At 32.3% G+C, this 17579-nt stretch overlaps 1 protein-coding gene across 1 annotated transcript; it reads right to left on the reverse strand.

The window, feature by feature from the left end:
- Positions 1-2248: 2248 nt before the first annotated feature.
- LOC124535951 lies at positions 2249-4782 on the reverse strand. The gene is made up of 4 exons (XM_047112368.1): positions 4702-4782; positions 4032-4229; positions 3447-3576; positions 2249-2519 (listed from the first exon to the last, which is right to left on the reverse strand). Exons 1-4 carry the CDS (start codon positions 4780-4782, stop codon positions 2449-2451), a joined length of 480 nt encoding a protein of 159 aa, XP_046968324.1. The 3' UTR covers positions 2249-2448.
- Positions 4783-17579: the final 12797 nt, after the last annotated feature.

Genomic DNA, 17579 nt, shown 5'->3' on the forward strand with positions numbered 1-17579 from the left:
ATTTAGTAAAGACACGAAATTGCTCTTTAAATTCAATAGGAATCTGATTTGATATTATATACTACAGCCCGTTTCGTTGACAGTTTAGTATGTAGTTTTATTACATAGATATATTTGCAGTTTTAGAGGCTATAAGATTTAGACTATTGACATAGCAAGCGTGAATATTATGCTTCTTGTATGATATCAATTGTATATATTAATTATTAGTTTTTTTCAAGGTTTCGTTCGCTTTTTAGGAGTTGATTGATACGTGTGGCATCAAAGTAAGTCCATTATTTCTGGTGGTACAAGCTTGATCCATACCAAATTTAATTTAATTCGCTCCAGTGGTTTGACCGTAAAAGAGCAATAGACGGGCAGGCAGAATTCCTCTCTGATTTATTATATTAGATTATTCTCTCAGAGTTATTCGGCACGAGGAGGACCATACCACCATAGACATTTTTAGAGAAGTTTAATGATGTGACATATTCATAATAAAACTGAATTAGTTAAGAATGATATAGGTTAGACGGCTGCTGGCAACATTACAAAAAATAAATAAATCATAATCATCATTATTATCTATTTCCGGTTTCACTTACAGGATCGCGAACGTACTTGGTCGTCATTCGGCGACGTAATTCCGGTACATTCGCTCCTTAACGATTTCTTCGAATTCCGATTACAAAAATAGAAATAATACCATCATAATATCGTACTAGAGTCTTTTTATACAAAGATTATTTTTTTAGGTAAAGCAATATATGAAGTGATAATATTTATTTCACAATTTCTGCATCGTTTTTCGGCTTGTATAGTTTTATAAGAAATAAACACAGATTTCACAGATTTATTAAATTAACAAGTTGCTTAAGTTTTTTTTATAGCCCATTAGGTGACTCAATTGCCCATCTACCAATGCTACAAATATATTTAAAAAAAAAACTTAATAAAAATCTATTCAACATACTATTAGTACCCATTCACATTTGTCATATCATCAATGATGTTATGCCCCTTGTGCGGTGTGTCTATAGAATTCACAATGACTCAACTCAACCGATGCCGAAAAACAACAATATGAAATATTAGTATTTGGCGGTAGAAAATCAGATGAATGGGTGATAGCCGACCCACGGATATTTAAGTACCTACGTTTATTACTGTGTACTACAATATTTTTTAATTCGATCCAGAAAAGTGTAAATTGATAAGACATGATTTTATAAAATTTACAAAATTTCTACGAGATTTTTGTTTTGCAGGTATCACTAACTAAAGGAATTATTATTAAATAAAACAAATTATATTTATTGAATTAAATAAAAGTGTCTTATTATATATAAATCTTTGCTTTTTATAACATAATTTATTTATTAAGGATGCATTTTTGTTAATTAATTTTAAACCATATCCTAGCAATTGATGTAAAATTCAATCTAGCTTCATGACTTTAATAAGTTTAAGTAACATCAAATAAAAGATCTTTAAATATAAAACATTTAACCATTTTTTAGAATCTGTATGTTAGTAATTTACAACAGTATTGAATATAATATATCTATAATTTACATTCAGTTATATGAATAATATGTACTTATAATTATTTACGAACAATTTTAAATATATAATTTAAATAGTTTTTATAACATTTTGCTATTATCACGAAACATACTATTATACTAATTCAAATACATAAAGTTTTTATAAAACATTATTATATATTATTTAAATTTATTTAATCTGTCTTACGAGCTTAGTCTTTGCACGTTGCAAAACCAAGATGTTAAATTAATTATATGGCACAGGTATAATTTTATAGCTTAACAAAAATAAGGAACAACAAAATTACTACTAGATTAGTAACAATAATACTTGCTCACACACACATTTTAAATAAAAACAGAAAAGTAACATGCAGCTTTAATATAAGTATTTCTTTTTACATTAAATAAAACGGTAATTCAAACTTTATTAAAGTATTTAACTAATTAATAGGCACCAATATTATATCGATAAAAAATGTTATCATGAATTCGTATCAAAATATTTATATTTCTGATGATGTATTCTCAAATACACGTTTTAAAAAGAAAAACTTAAGAAACAAGACTATAAACACTTGTATTTCGGAGTACATCTTCAAAATTACAAATATGTACATAATATGTGAATTTATACAATAATATCACAACGTATTCCAACGTGCTCCTGTATACTCCCATTCATACTAATGCTAGAAAGTCTAAGAAATAAATCAAATTAAAATATAATGGTGTCAAAATAAAGAGCAGTCTAAAATTAAGAACTACTAAATGTATTAAGGCATATTTTCAACTATTTACATTATAATTTGTTTAAATATATTTTAAGTGTATTGTGTTTTGTTCTCATATTCTCTGCCGTTTCAGAACATAATATCTTGCTGTCAACATCTACTTATGACGTCACTTTTCATTATTTTTATACTTCTTCTCTTGTATTGAGTAACTTGTAAAAACTATGGCTAAGCAAGATGGCGTAGATATTCAAACCTGCAAGTAACGTAGATACACATTAGATGGTTTTCTATTTAATACATCGTACAAAGGGTTTTTAGCACTGGCGGATTTACAGATCTGCCGCTAATAGGCTAGTAGGCTATTCAATTTTTGCCACCCCTACTTTTTTCTGCAACATTTATTATTTGTGTTCTATCGTCCTCAGTACATCGGTTTTTTCCGTTATTAGTATGATTATAAACTAGGTGATATTTCTGTCAGTTACTATATTATTTTTCCAACCCGCTATGTAGTGACGAGTATAAGGATTACGGACGTAATGTGTATACATATAGTTATAAGTCTTTTTTTATTTCTGTAAGATAATAACAAATTTGGGCTAAATTTACCGACCCTTCTAAATCTGCCGCCCTAGGCTCAAGCCTACTTAAGCTATTGGTAAATCCACCATTGGTTTTTTGAATAGCACGACGCATTTTAGTTTAATAGCATTCACGTAAAAATTCTATTAAGAGTAGAATTAAATTTTCAAATTTAAATAGAAACATATAATACATATTTGACACCTATATCTCTTTAATAAGTTGCCTTATTATTTTTAATGAAATTTATTTAGTAAAAGTGTCTTAAATAGACAGTATTTTGAGTGGGGAATTATTTCTTCGCTTTCATCCAAATCACCCATCCTAAGATTGATTGTCATTAATTAATTCGATATTTTTTTTATCAATGCTATAATACTCTTTTTTCTTTATTTTTAGGATTTGATAATAAATAAAAATGTCATCTTAAGAGGTTGCACACAAAACCTTGGAAATATGTACAGTTTTTTTATAACATATTTCCTTTTTTAAATTGAGTGAAGCGAAAATGTTCTTACAATAACCTATAATTGTTAACGATGTCACGTAAGATATTTATTAGCTTTTCTTTTTCATTATGATAAAGAACAAGGCATACCTATGTAGAATACCTCCATGCAGATTGTTCCAGCACCGTAACCCGAGGCATTCAGGAAGAACGTGAAAATCGAGAGAAGCAAGAACACCACCCACATGATGAAGTACGCTCTGATGATGTTGGCACGCTCCTGTAATATTAGCAGGGTATCTTAAAGCATGGTTCAATTATCTCGAATGTATTTATATAGGTATACTATATATTCTTTAAATAAAAATTACTCTTAAACGTAATAAAATATTATAATTCTTATAAATTCATGCAAATTTAAAATATGTCCTCGTTATTAGAAAATATTTGCTTCAAATATTGATTCTCTGATGATTGATTGATCTGATAATAATCTGTTTCGACTACAAAGAGTTCAGGCGTTGGACCAATGACTGCGTGTTTGCCAAAGAAGAGGATTCTTGGTGTTATCCCAAATTTCAGCTTCTTATAAAATCTTAACTAGTGTGTTAAGATTTTTTTATTGGCCTAACCTGTAAGTACCAATCTTGTAATCTAACTGTCTCGTTTAAAAACCATTTTAACCGTCTAATACGTGGAAAAAAAAGGCAGCCGTTAGTAAATATTAGAACTCACCATAACAACTCCATAAACGAAGAAAATGTCGAAGCAGAATTTGGCAAAAAACATCAGAACTAATATGATTGACATCACATATAACCCCGTAGCCGCGGCTTCTGCGTTCAGGTCCCTTTCCTCTTCAGCAGCGTACTTGATGGGTTCTAATGTGCTGGCTACCACGATCATGATAACGAACATTGTGAATGATAACAGCTGAAAATAATCATTAAGGTGTAATTCATATAAATCCTCCTTACAAGCAAGAGGCCTAGCTACCGATTGGAATAATTATAATAAAACTATTCTACCGTTTGTAAGATTCTAACTCAGTAATAAACTACCCGCAAATGTTTCACTTCTAGGAATTTTCCTAGAAGTACATTTTACATTCGAACTTATTCCATTACGAGCATTTTCAGCTCGTAATGGATCCAGTTGCGGTGTTCTTTTACCACGGAACGAGTGAGGAATCAAAAATACGAATTACGAACATAAATGTGTTAGAGTAGCATTTTATAATAAAGAAAACGGTTTCCGCTACAGTTCAATAAATTGTCCAAATTTTCAAATACCAATAGTTGTGTGAAATGTTTAAGCTTTGACGTTTAGGCCTCATGTTCATTTGATTATGTTTACTAAACAATTGACATCATTACCAGGGTTAATGCAGAGTTGTAACACGTACCGCATTTAAGCTGCCCATAACAATGTTACCAGTCTTCAGATCCAAAACGAAGCAACAATTCTCTAACTGTGGCAGTCCCATGTTTGTCTGAAAAACCAGAATTTTATTTTTTTATCGAGTCAAATGATCCTAGGTAAGTAGTCTCTGCCCAAAGACACTTGCACTGTGAGACTTACAAAGCACCCTTCACACTGACAGTAACATATCCACCCCATATGATATTTAATGGCATGTCTTGTGCCTGTGATTACATTGGCTCATAAACACTCACGTCAAGACAAGTTGAATAAGCTTTTTGACAACAGAATAATGGGATAGATCCACCCACTTTCATAAAACCTTACCGCCTATATGAAAATATTTAGCCGTTCTCAGAGTACCTAAATAAGATTTTAAATACTAATGTAGTCCTGTATATGTAATATATATCTTCATTATTCTGAATTAAGTCACTTTTTTAAGACACACATATTTTCTCCTTTCAAAACAAAGAAATATAAAAATATAAACATTCTATACTATAATTTGGTGGGTGGGTTCAAGCTACCGAGTCTGCCATGAACTTTACTATTCTATAAGGATTTAGTATATTATTTTAAATAACAGAATTTCAAAATTATATAATAATGACGTAATCAAGCTGTAAGGAATATAAAATGTTGTATAATGTTGAATAACATAATGAGTGTAAACTTTAATTTTTGTACTCACATTTGAAGAGAGCCCTAACTAAGCACTGAGCACCGAGGTTGAAGATACAATAACCAAAGATGACTAGAGGAGGCAGCGCGCGACCAAGTTTTGGCAAAGATTATTGATATACATATGTAGATGTGACACGTGTTTGATATTTTATACCTTGCAAAGCGTATACTTTAATTGAGCAAATTTAAAGGTCACGTAACATTATCAGATTGTTTTTTAAAAATAATAAAATGTGAACAAAAATTGGAAAATATTAAAGCAGTTACTTATCCGAAACATTCATTGATTTTCGACGTTAAATTAATAAGTGGTATAAGTACTTTTCCAAAAAGTTTCATTAAAAAAAACATTAAAAAAGCTCGCCTTATTGCCTCCACTGGTGACAGGCGGGCTGGTTCGATTTTAGCCCAGATGATCTCAGTAACGATTCTGAGAAATGCATTCTTGCTGCTCGCATTCTTGTCAACATCACACGCGGTCAAGATTTATACAATATGTACTACTATTTTTAATCTATATTTGTATATATTTGCATTTATAGTCATTAATTTTTGTGTTAATATATTGTGCAGTGGTATTATTTTATATTGAAGAATAATTCTGGCTTTAATAATGGCAACAACTATATTGTGGAACGTCGACACATCTGTTTTAGAAATATGCTTTGATACTCTCCGGCGACAGAGAGTCTGGAATTTTAATCAATGAGTAGGAAAGTGTCACATATAGGTAAACCAGTAAGATGTTTTTGAAATACCAATAGTTACACAGAAAGTAGTAATAAATAATGTGTACACGTAATGTTAACCAAATAATCTTTAATTTCATTGTAATTTTTACAGTGGTACTATTTTATTCGATTCAAAAGTCAATGTTACTTAAAATATCACATAAATTACATTTTGTTTTCTTTAATTCCTTAGATATAGAATGGTGATTGATATCGTTATTTATCATTTGTGTAAGTATTTTATGTTATTACAAAATCAACATATATAAAGTACTTAAGTCAAGTGTTGCTAATTTTAATATACGTTTATAAGAAAAATTAAAAAAATGGGCACTGATATATCTTTGAATATTTGTTATAATGATATGAATCAATATATTTATTTATTTTGATATCATTAAAGTTATTTATATTTTTTTAAACATTCACTCGTTTACAATCAGAATATTTTGTGATAGTGAATAGTCTATGTAATTATACAATATATAAACTTAATAAAACTTATATTGTAACATGCAGCCAACAATTGATCCAATATTCCAACAACATACCAACTCAACGCGCCAGCGAGCCTCAATACTAGAACCAAGTGTCTTAGACATAACATTGGTTATCATTATTACACAGTATAAAACAAAGTCGCTCATCTAAGCATACATAGGGACAGACAGCGGGTCTGTCCCTATGTATGCTTAGATCTTTAAAATTACAAAATGGAGTTCGGATTTAATATAGATTAATATAGCCCTTTACAGCTATTAGTATTATCTAACTAGCTGTGCCTGCGACCTTGTACGCGTTTGAATTTAACAAAAAAAATATTTCCTTATTATATCAGTTATCTTCCAGTGAAAGTCCCGTCAAAATCGGTCAAGCCGTTCCGGAGAATAGCCGGAACAAACAGACAGACAGACAGACAAAAAATATAAAAAATGTTATTTTGGTATATGTACCGTAGATATAAGCAAAGGATTTTAATGCGGTTTTTTTTAATAGATGTGATTAGAGAGAAAGGTTTTCTATATAATATATGAAAAATATAGTGAAGAGACAAGAAATAATCTGTAGTATATTTAGTATCAGCATTGTACACGTCCAAAGCCGGGTCAGGTCGCTAGTCTTGGACAAATATTTAAATTTGATTTGAGTCCTGGTCTTTCATTTTCACGTAATAACTCCTGATTACGAAAAGGTAGTAGGTATTGAGAACTGAAACAAATAAATGTACATGATATATTTTAAGCTTAACATATAAGCATACATCATATATGTATGCATCAATTCTATACATTATTGCATAATGATCACTGATAAGATTTTGATCTGGCTTTATCACATTATCACTTTTTATACCATAATATAACATCAACAGACTGTAAGTTTCCTACTGCTGGGATAATGCCTACTCTCTATTGGATGTGAATGTTTAAAGCATATTTCACTACGCTGCTTTGCGCATTGGTACATGTGGCAGAATTTCATAGTAATTAGACACATGCAGGTTTCCTCACGATGTTTTCTTTCACCACCGAGAACTATATGCGTTATAAACACAAGTTAAGCACATCAAAATCCATTAGTGCTTGCCTGGACTCGAGCTTGCAACCATAGTGCTACCACTGTGCCATCTCCATTATAGACTTTTTATATATTATCATTGACCCTACTCTACCTAAATCCCCTGACGTATCTTATCAGAGATACTAGGGTTTAATTAAGTTTTCTACTTTTCAACCGACTTCTAAAAAAGGAGGAGGTTTTAAATTCGACCCGTATGTTTTTTTTCTATGTTTGTTACGCGATAACTCTGCCAATTATGAACCGATTTCAATATCTCCGCCGATTATAAACCAATTTGAACAATTGTTTTTTGTGTTCACGCATTTGAAGTCGGTTTTATTTATTTTTTAAAGTTAATTATTACCAACAAAATTGACAGAATAATTTGTCCCCATTGGTCGCGTAATCGACACCGTCAAAGGGAGGGTCTTAAAATAAGCTGTAGCTGCTGTAGCAGACGTTAAATATTCAAAATTAACATGTTCAATTTTCGACCAGTGGAACGACAAAGTTGATGTCATATAATCTTGTGGAGATTTACGACCACACCGAATATTAACCTATTTTAATAATAATGTTATAAAAAACGGAGGAACATATTGTGAGAAAAGCCTTGAGCATGTATGTGGACGGCTATAGAGGGAGAGGACGACCAAGGAAACGATGGATGGATTGTGTGAAAGACGATATGGTAAGAAAGAATCTTACTTGTGAGATGACGTCTGACAGAGAAGTATGGAAGGAGAAGACATGCTGCGCCGACCCCAAATAATATTGGGATAAGGGCAGGAGGATGATGTTATCAAAAACATTGTTTTCCTTAAAAGAAGGATTTTGGAATACTCTAATGATTGACTCATTTTTATACATACCTACACTCACAAAAAATACTATGAGTACCAAGGGCTCTTTTGATTTCATTGAGACGTCAAAGAAAAAGAGGACGACGCTGACAGCAAGAACTCCTGATGCGAATATTATAAACGATTTCACATATCCAGGTTTGTCCTGAAATAAAAAAAAAATATTAATATGTTTTAGCGGAACATCAGAATTTTTTGCACAGGTATGATTAATAACAATAATAATAATAACCATTATTGGCTGAATAAATTACACTACTCCAGACACAAAATGTATAGTAATTATAACAGAACAAAACGACATTCTATGTAATACAAAAATTATACACAAAACAAAAAATGAAAAACAAAAGAGAAAAAAACATAACTTAGAAATGAAATGGTAGTAGGTATGCAGAAGTGCGCAGCAGTGCAATTCAACCAAAAGGAGACCACTCAGTATTTAATTAAAAGGAGGATATCCCAAGCGAGCTACCATACACAAATACGTTACGATGTGATTGCTTTCTGTGTAATATTTCGATATTGTGTTGCGTAAATCAACGTTACACGTTATAAAATATGACATTACGACTTCGTAACGTATTTACGTATTGTAACTATCGTCCCCAAAAAAAATGTCTATGTATAGTGCCGTTTTAAAAATAATAGTAACATGCTGGTTTCCCCATGATGTTTTCTTTCATAGCTGTGCAAAACGAAGCAATTTATAGAGCCAAATTAGGCACTTCAAATTCAGTGGTATTTGCATGAGCCTGATACATGTTACCATCAAAATTAACTTACCACCGATCCATCTCTCTACCCAAAAGTTATGGTTTAAACTATTCTTATTTATGTTGCCTGACCTGGAATTGATCCCCTACTTGTCAACTGAACCCATTGCTGAGTTCAGCTTATTTGGAAGTGAGCCAGTGTAAATTGCCGACTTAAAATGTAACATATAACACGTATCTTAGATATTGAATCTAGGTTAACTCATTGTGTAAGTAAGCTTATATTATTACACCCCTTACTGTGCTGACTCTGATCAGAGCTGATTTTCTATATCATATGCAAGTATGCCATCTTACTATAACCACAACAAACAACAACAAAAAACAACAAAAACAGCCTGTAAATTTTCCAGTGCTGGCCTCCTCTCCCTCTGAGGAGAAGGTTAGGAACATATTACACAACGCTTTTCCAATGCGAGTTGGTGGAATACACATGTGGCAGAATTTCAATGAAATTAGACACATGCAGGTTTACTCACGATGTTTTCCTTTACCGAACTCGAGATGAATTATAAATACAAATTAATCACATGAATATTCAATGGCGCTTGTTTGGGTTTGAACCCGCAATCGTCGGTTAAGATGTATGCGTTCTAACCACTGAGCCATCTCGACTCTTACTATAAATAAAAATGTAATCACTTACCTTATGCACCCCGACAAGAAAAAAAGCGGTGAAGACTACGAAGATCAAACTCAAAATTAGTATCAGTATAGTGACTCCTATGTATACGGTGCCTGGCCTCTGGGCGAGAAATCCATAGTCGCTTAGATAGTTTCCGACGATTAATGTATAAAAACATTGTATCGCAAGTCCGATGGCACTAACCTAAAAATTGAGGAGTAAAATTAGATATTAAAATCATTGAATTTTTCAAAAATAACACGGAATTTTTTTAAGCGTCAAAATGGCGGTTTTTGACGTCATAGTACAGAAATCTAATTAACGAATAGTAATAGTAATAATTCAAACTGGTACACAATCCATAGTAATGCTGCTTGATGATAGATTATATGGTGAGCGATGAGTACCTACCCAGAGGGGTTTGTAAAGTCCTACCAACAAGTGACAGTAGAAGTTAATTAATTACCAAATTCAAATATCCGATGATAAGGGATCCAGTTTTCAACGGAAAGCAAAAGCAGCAGTTTTCAAATACAATCATCTTTAGGGAACTGAAAAGAAAATAGATCCATAAATAGTAGGTAGGTACATTAGTAACATCTGCCTACCAGTGTACCCAACTCAATGACCTTTCAGGTAAATCTACCTAATTTTAGTCTTACAATATAATACGTGGTGGTTTTCTATATTTATATTATAAATAATGTTGGTTGTTCTTTTTTAAGTTAGCCTATTTTTTCAATTACCTTATATCCTGTAAATTCATATCTACTTAAATATGACTTTACATTCCTAGTTTGAGTCTTAATTTTAGCCTTATATGTTTTCGTATAGTTTTACTTTTTACGCAAGCTGTAACTACCTTTAAGTGAAATTATATGTATAATTGCAACCTAAGGATAGATAATTTTTATGTTAAATATCCACATGTAATTTTGTTGGTGGTTCTTTAATAAATAAATAAATAAAAAAACAATGTGAAAGGAACTCTGTCTGTCAGTCTGTAGCTCTTTCAAGACCAAACCGAATAAGTATGAAGCAAACTTGAAATTCAAGAAAGGACATGGACATGACAGGCTAATTTTTTTGCTTAACACGTGACAACCAACACCATAAAACGCAAACGAAGCCGTGGGCGACTAGTAGTCAATTATAAATTAAGTACAAACAGTTTTGGCAAGTGTAAAGTAACAGCCTGTAAACTTCCCATTGCTGGGATAAGGACTCCTCTTCCATTAAGGACCCTCTCCTTGAAAGCATCCGCTATTGGGTGTCAGACCAACTCAGAGGGAATACTTCTACTCTTGTAACTATATTTTTTTTTATTATTCTTACACTTGCCAACTTGAGATGGCCCAGTGATTAGGACCCGTGTATCTTGACCGATGATTGCGGGTTCAAATCCAGGCAAGCTAGATATATACGTATTTGCTTAATTTGTGATTGTAATTCATCTCGAGCTCGGCGGTGATCGTGAGGAAGCCTGCATGTGACAAATTTCATCGAAATTCTGCCACATGTGTATTCCACCAACCCGCATTGGAACAGCGTGGTGGAATATGTTCCAAACCTTCTCCTCAAAGGGAGAGGATTCCTTTAGCCCAGCAGTGGGAATTTACAGGCTGTTGTTGTTGTTGTTGTGAAACATTAAACTCATCTTCTGGTGACAAGATATGGTAGTTATTTTTTCGCCCCTATGGGCCCCCTGGTTCTATAACCAGAAATATAATTCAACAGTAAGTGTTTGATGATTTTTGTGAAGAGATTTTAACACCTTTTTTAATCTAGCTCTTTTAACCAGTTTAATTTCGCAATAATAATAATTCTTGTGTAAAGAAAAGTATATATTTTATTAGTATTATTATTTTAGAACCAACACATTACCGAATTACGTAATTGTATCATGATATAACATTATGGATTTAACGATGGATGTCATTAAAATCTCATTAAACTGCAATATCTAATACCAGTAGAAAATGACAAAATTATATAATCGTTTAAAAGACGAGTATTACGTACGAAGCTGATTCTGCATCATCAAAAAATACAAAGATATAAATTTTGACGACCTCCATGGTCGAGTGGTGTGTACACCGCTTTTCATGGGTACGCCACTCTGAGGTCGCGGGTTCGATTCCCGGCCGAGTCGATGTAGATTATTATTAGTATTCTATGTTGTCTTGGGTCTGGGTGTTTATGGCATATACCATCGTTACGTCTGATTTTTCATAACACAAGTGCTTTAGCTACTTACATTGGGATCATAGTAATGTATGGGAAGCTGTCTCATATTTATTTATTTAGATTAATATATAGGTATGAATTGCAGGTTCAACCTAGAAAAACACAATATACAAACTATCTTTATTAAGATAAAGTGATAAAAATACCATAAACTTCTCCCTAAAGCTCTCCTGCAGGTTCAGTAGTAGTTATAATTTAGTACGATCATATAATTTGTTGAGACGATATCTCATCCTATAATTTAAGTAAAAGTAAGAATTAAAAATAATGTTGTGTATATAGACTAACAGTTGACTTCCATGCAGGATATATCAATTTAAATAATTGTATTAACTAACATGACTGTATTTCTTTTTTAATGTTGAAAAAGAGTAACTACTGAGTTTCTTGCCGGTTCTTCTCGGTAGAATCTACTTTCCGAACCGGTGGTAGCTTCACTTAATTGTTATATGACGATTCAAAAGTGCTTGAAAAAGCCCACTTGAATAAAGTATATTTTGATTTTGAATGTATAGCATAGTGTACATAATAAGGTACTAATTTGATAAAAAAGTATATCAATAATACGTTGTTACACAGACATATTGTATATTCTATTCCAACCATAAGTGGAGAACAGTCAATGTGAATTTACATCAAATGGCCTTTTTAATATCGACGAAACTGCTATCGTAATTTTGAAAAAAATAAATAAATAAAGTGAAAATAAATAGTTAAAACAAAACCAGATAATAATAATATTATATTTCTATAAAATGTAAAAATATTTGTGCTATAAAGACGATGAAAACTAAAAAGATAATTATAATATATATTAAAGCAAATAAACATAAGAAATTAATTAAAGTTATTAATTTCGGGATATTTACCATGTTTTTTATTTTTGTTCGGTGGAGCTCGATATTTCGACATTGTCTACGAATGTCTTGTTCACGAGACAAGACTCTCTTTAATAATAAAAAATAACCATGTTAATTTAAAATCCTATAAGAAATTAAATTCTAATCACCTACCTAAAGTAACCCAACAGAAGACCGCCTGTCAAATCTTCAGCACTGACAATAAAATCGCTACCTTTCATATGAGACTACAAATAACATTTAATGATTAAGATTCATTACCACTAATTTATTTATACATATAAGTATCCGCGACTCTATTTTTACTTTTAATAAAGTAAATAAATAATTGTTTCCCACTATTAGGAAATATGGGGTATGTACCTAATAATTTTTCTGGTACTAAGAAGTGAGATGTTGAGATTATGATCTAGAATATGTATGTCATAGTTTCATCCGAACCTTGGTGGTATTTTACATTTATCATCGAATAGGAGATTAATGGTGATTCATACTACCTCATCGGTGAAGTAGTGAGCACTTTTTATTCGTAGCGTAATCTTCGGGTTATGTGAGCAGTGAGGTCCATACCCACTAAAACCAAAACGATGGCCTTCCAAGGCCCGTGCAGCGATTCGCTCGTGTCTCTCTTCAGGGAACAATGGTGATCTGGTACGCTGAACTCAGCCACATAGGAGAGTCGGATCTGCTGAGTAGAATCGGTCCTTTCCCGTTCTTATTCCATTGTCTTCTTATGGACCATGATGGTCTCACGGAAGGGAACAACGACTCTCCACGACTTTTCCGCCACGCGCCATTCCACACCGGATGACAGTGGGAGTCCACCAATGAGATCGATGACCCGATGGTATAAATAAATAAATAAATAAATATGAGACAACATCACATACATTACTCTGATCCCAATGTAAGTAGCTGAAGCACTTGTGTTATGGAAATCAGAAGTAACGACAGTACCACAAACACCCAGACCCAAGACAACATAGAAAACTAATGGTAATCTACATCGACTCGGCCAGGAATCGAACCCGGGACCTCGGAGTGGCGTACCCATGAAAACCGGTGTACACACCACTCGACCATGGAGGTCGTCAAAATGTATGGATGACACTTTGAACTCATATGCTTAATAACTTCACAACATATACAATAACATTAAGGGAATAACATTAAAAAAAAATGTATAACCGTGTACAGACATGGGTCGCTAAATTTTAATTATATATGTAAAAGAGCTAATAACTTGCATTTTTGATTTAACGATATATAGTCATCTCTTTCTTACATATTTGTTATACGTTAGCTAGAACGAGAAAATACAAGCCGTCTAGTTTAATGAGGAATGCAACATGTCCAATATTTTTTGTTCCTTAATAATTTTAATGATTCAAAAATGACGAATTACAAACAATATTTAAAGGAATAACCATAGTTTAATTTAAAATAAATATAGTTTATCATTACGTTCACCAGATGGTAATTGGTATGTGCCGATCACTCTGTACACCGTCAATGTATCATCAGCCTTGGTTTATAATGTTGTCCGTTTTGCCTGTAACAATAAATAATGGTAGTAATGATTCTCCAGTAACGTAAAGTATGAAACAGCCCGGACAGATTCCACTGCCCATCTTCATGCTTCTCTCTTTTTAAGGAGAAGGCTTGGATCATATTCCTTCACGTTGCTCCAATTTTCTCAGCTCTAGGTTTATTAATGATGTTTTCCTTAATATCTTAAGATGCACTATAAACAAAATATAAGCACATAAAATTTAGTTATGCTTAAAATTTTCATTCAAGTTCACTGGGCTATCTATTTAACCCAAGAATAGCTGCAAATCTGACCAACTAATAATGAATATTTTGTCGATTCCTCTCTATAGAATTAATATTCCAAACTGATGTTTTTACATTAATTGTAATCTTGTAGAATAATTCAAAATTACTTGCAATTGTCTCGCCAAATAAAGTGTATTTTTATTAAGTATGTAATTAATACCAAATATATATACAATGCTTTTGTCGTAACGAAACATATTATATTGACAAGGCAGTGTGTAATATATACCAGCTGTTTTATTATAATTCGATATATAGGTCGTTATGGAAGTTTTAGAACATGAAACAGTTCGAATATAAAAGAATGAGGTTGCTATGGTTTCCCTTATGGCGCCAGTGACGCGACTTCATGACGCCAAGGTTTGTCTGGATAAATTAATCTTTATTCACTTCGAAATGCGGTCATACCAATATCTAGAAAATTAAAAAGTTGCCTTCAATAAATATTTCCTAATGGAAATTTATCTTCGTACCTTATAATAGATATTAATTTGCCGTTCGTATAGTTGCCATAACCACTATTAATCTAATTCGTTGTAACAGCTCGGTATTATTCTACTGTTGACCAAAATCGCGGAGGATTCTGGTAATAACAAGGGACATAGCTCCAATTAACTTCAGTGAAGGTCTAAACAACATGTACAGTCTCCTCTCCCTTTGAGGTGAAAGTTTGGAGTATATTCGGCCGGTGGATTTACATATTGACAGAATTTCGCTTTAAGACGATTAACGTTAATGATCAAGAACACATGAAAATTCAGTGATACTTGCCTGGATTTGAAGACGCAATCATCGGTTAAGATACCTTGTAACCAGTGAGCTATCTCAGGTAGGGTCGAAAATTATATCCGAATAATAAAAGAAGTACCAACCGCTCAACAAGTATGCTTCTACCAAATATCAATACTAGCTATCGTCGTATTCTTTTTGAAGCGTGAGTGATAGTAGTAGTATAAGCACGCGGAATATAAAATGTTATCCCCAAGGTTAGTGGTGGTGGTGGTGACCACATGCCATCAGTTGCACCAGTCGCCTAACTACATATGTAGTTAGGCGACTGGTGCAAAAATCCAATAAAATTTTGTGATTTGATTAAAAGTTGTGATTGTGGGGATTTGTTGTTTCAAACGTACTCATAAAAATATGAAAAAAAAGACAATAAAGAAACAATACAAGAAAAAAAATAAGACAAAAAAACAGAAACAATAAAAAATTCTAAGTCATATTAATATACTATACTTTGTCATACTGTTAATTAACTAAACAAATTACCAAGACTATATGAATAAAATAAACAAACGATCAGTAAACCAGATGTTGTAATTTAATCTTTTGAATTGCCATTGATAGGAATTAAACATTCGTTAATATCATTTTAACATCCATTGCTCTACAACAACATAGACTATCATTGATAAAGCCAACAATAGAAGCATTGAATTGACGCTGAAAATACTATAGGAAATAAATAATCGGGTTGAATGTTTAGTGTTTATTGGGACTGTGTCAATAGCGTTTGTATTTACTACGCTATTTTATTAAATGAGAAATACATGACATAAAGAGCAGAGGAACATGTTCGATATTTGAATAATACAATAAATAATAATAACATGCCAAATAACACAATTATTAACAATGTCACTCAAGAAGAATCAAAGGCGTTCGAAATCGAGGAAGTTTTTGAAATATTCTGGTTGATGGGAATCACCGTGTCTGTCATCGGACTCCTGGTACAGTTAATCCTTTTTGGATTGCTTCCAAATTCTCGAAAGTTCGACGAAATAATCCTGTGCCAGATGACAATAGCGAGGACATTTTACACGCTTTTCGAGTACTATGTGATGTTTTACGTCCAATATGACAGATTCGTTGTGAAGTTTTGTGTATACGTTTTATACATTCACTGTGACATGGTTCTACTTTGTTTTATGTTTATTTTTAGTAAGAACCTTTACAATAAAGTTGTTGTAGTGTTTCCGTTACAGTCTTACAATTTGATTGTTACGACCGTTGTAACTTGGACCGCGCCGCTTCCTGTGTCACTGTTATGCCCTTCCTTGATAGAAATTAACAGTAATTACTTCGAAATCTTCTACAATATATACGCTCATGTTAAGTTTTTCATATGCATTTTGAATGTATTGGTCTTCATTGAGATAATACGTGTTGCGTTTAGCAGAGGTGCGGGAAACAATACGAGGAATTTAAGGGATGTTTTGAAGACTTCCATGATAGCCTTCATCTTGGTATCAGTGACGAGCGCTCAGGTTCTTGCCACGGATATCATTTCATACTATTTCAAACACATACGAAGTAATTTGCTAGTGTTGATATTTTGCGCTGTTAATTCGTATCAGGTCGTGGCTTTGACGGGGATATTATTCGTTTTGGTGAGAAGTAAGATGAACGATTCAATGATTCGAATAATATCAATCAAATTGGAAGAGCTTGTGATGTCTCTCACGTAAAGTTTTCACTCGGGTTTTGCGAGTTTTTATTTGTAATCTATATGTATGAAATTGAGGTTATTCATGAAATGTAGTTATTATAGTAAGTTTGTGATTATTTACTTTTTCATATTTATATAATAAATAAAGAATTTTTGTGTTGTTTTTTAATTATGTTTTATAAAAAATATATTTACTTGTTATTGACGATTAGCTTGAGGTT

This window comes from Vanessa cardui, chromosome 15 (assembly GCF_905220365.1).
Source record: "Vanessa cardui chromosome 15, ilVanCard2.1, whole genome shotgun sequence".
NCBI lineage: Eukaryota > Metazoa > Arthropoda > Insecta > Lepidoptera > Nymphalidae > Vanessa > Vanessa cardui.

Coding starts and splice junctions, on each gene's coding strand:
- LOC124535951 (XM_047112368.1), bottom strand. CDS start 4,782: ATGGGACTGCCACAGTTAGAGAATTGTTGCTTCGTTTTGGATCTGAAG. Junction 3,577..4,031: donor TCGTTTATGGAGTTGTTATG/GTGAGTTCTAAT, acceptor CTAATATTACAG/GAGCGTGCCAACATCATCAG. Junction 2,520..3,446: donor CATGGAGGTATTCTACATAG/GTATGCCTTGTT, acceptor CGTTACTTGCAG/GTTTGAATATCTACGCCATC.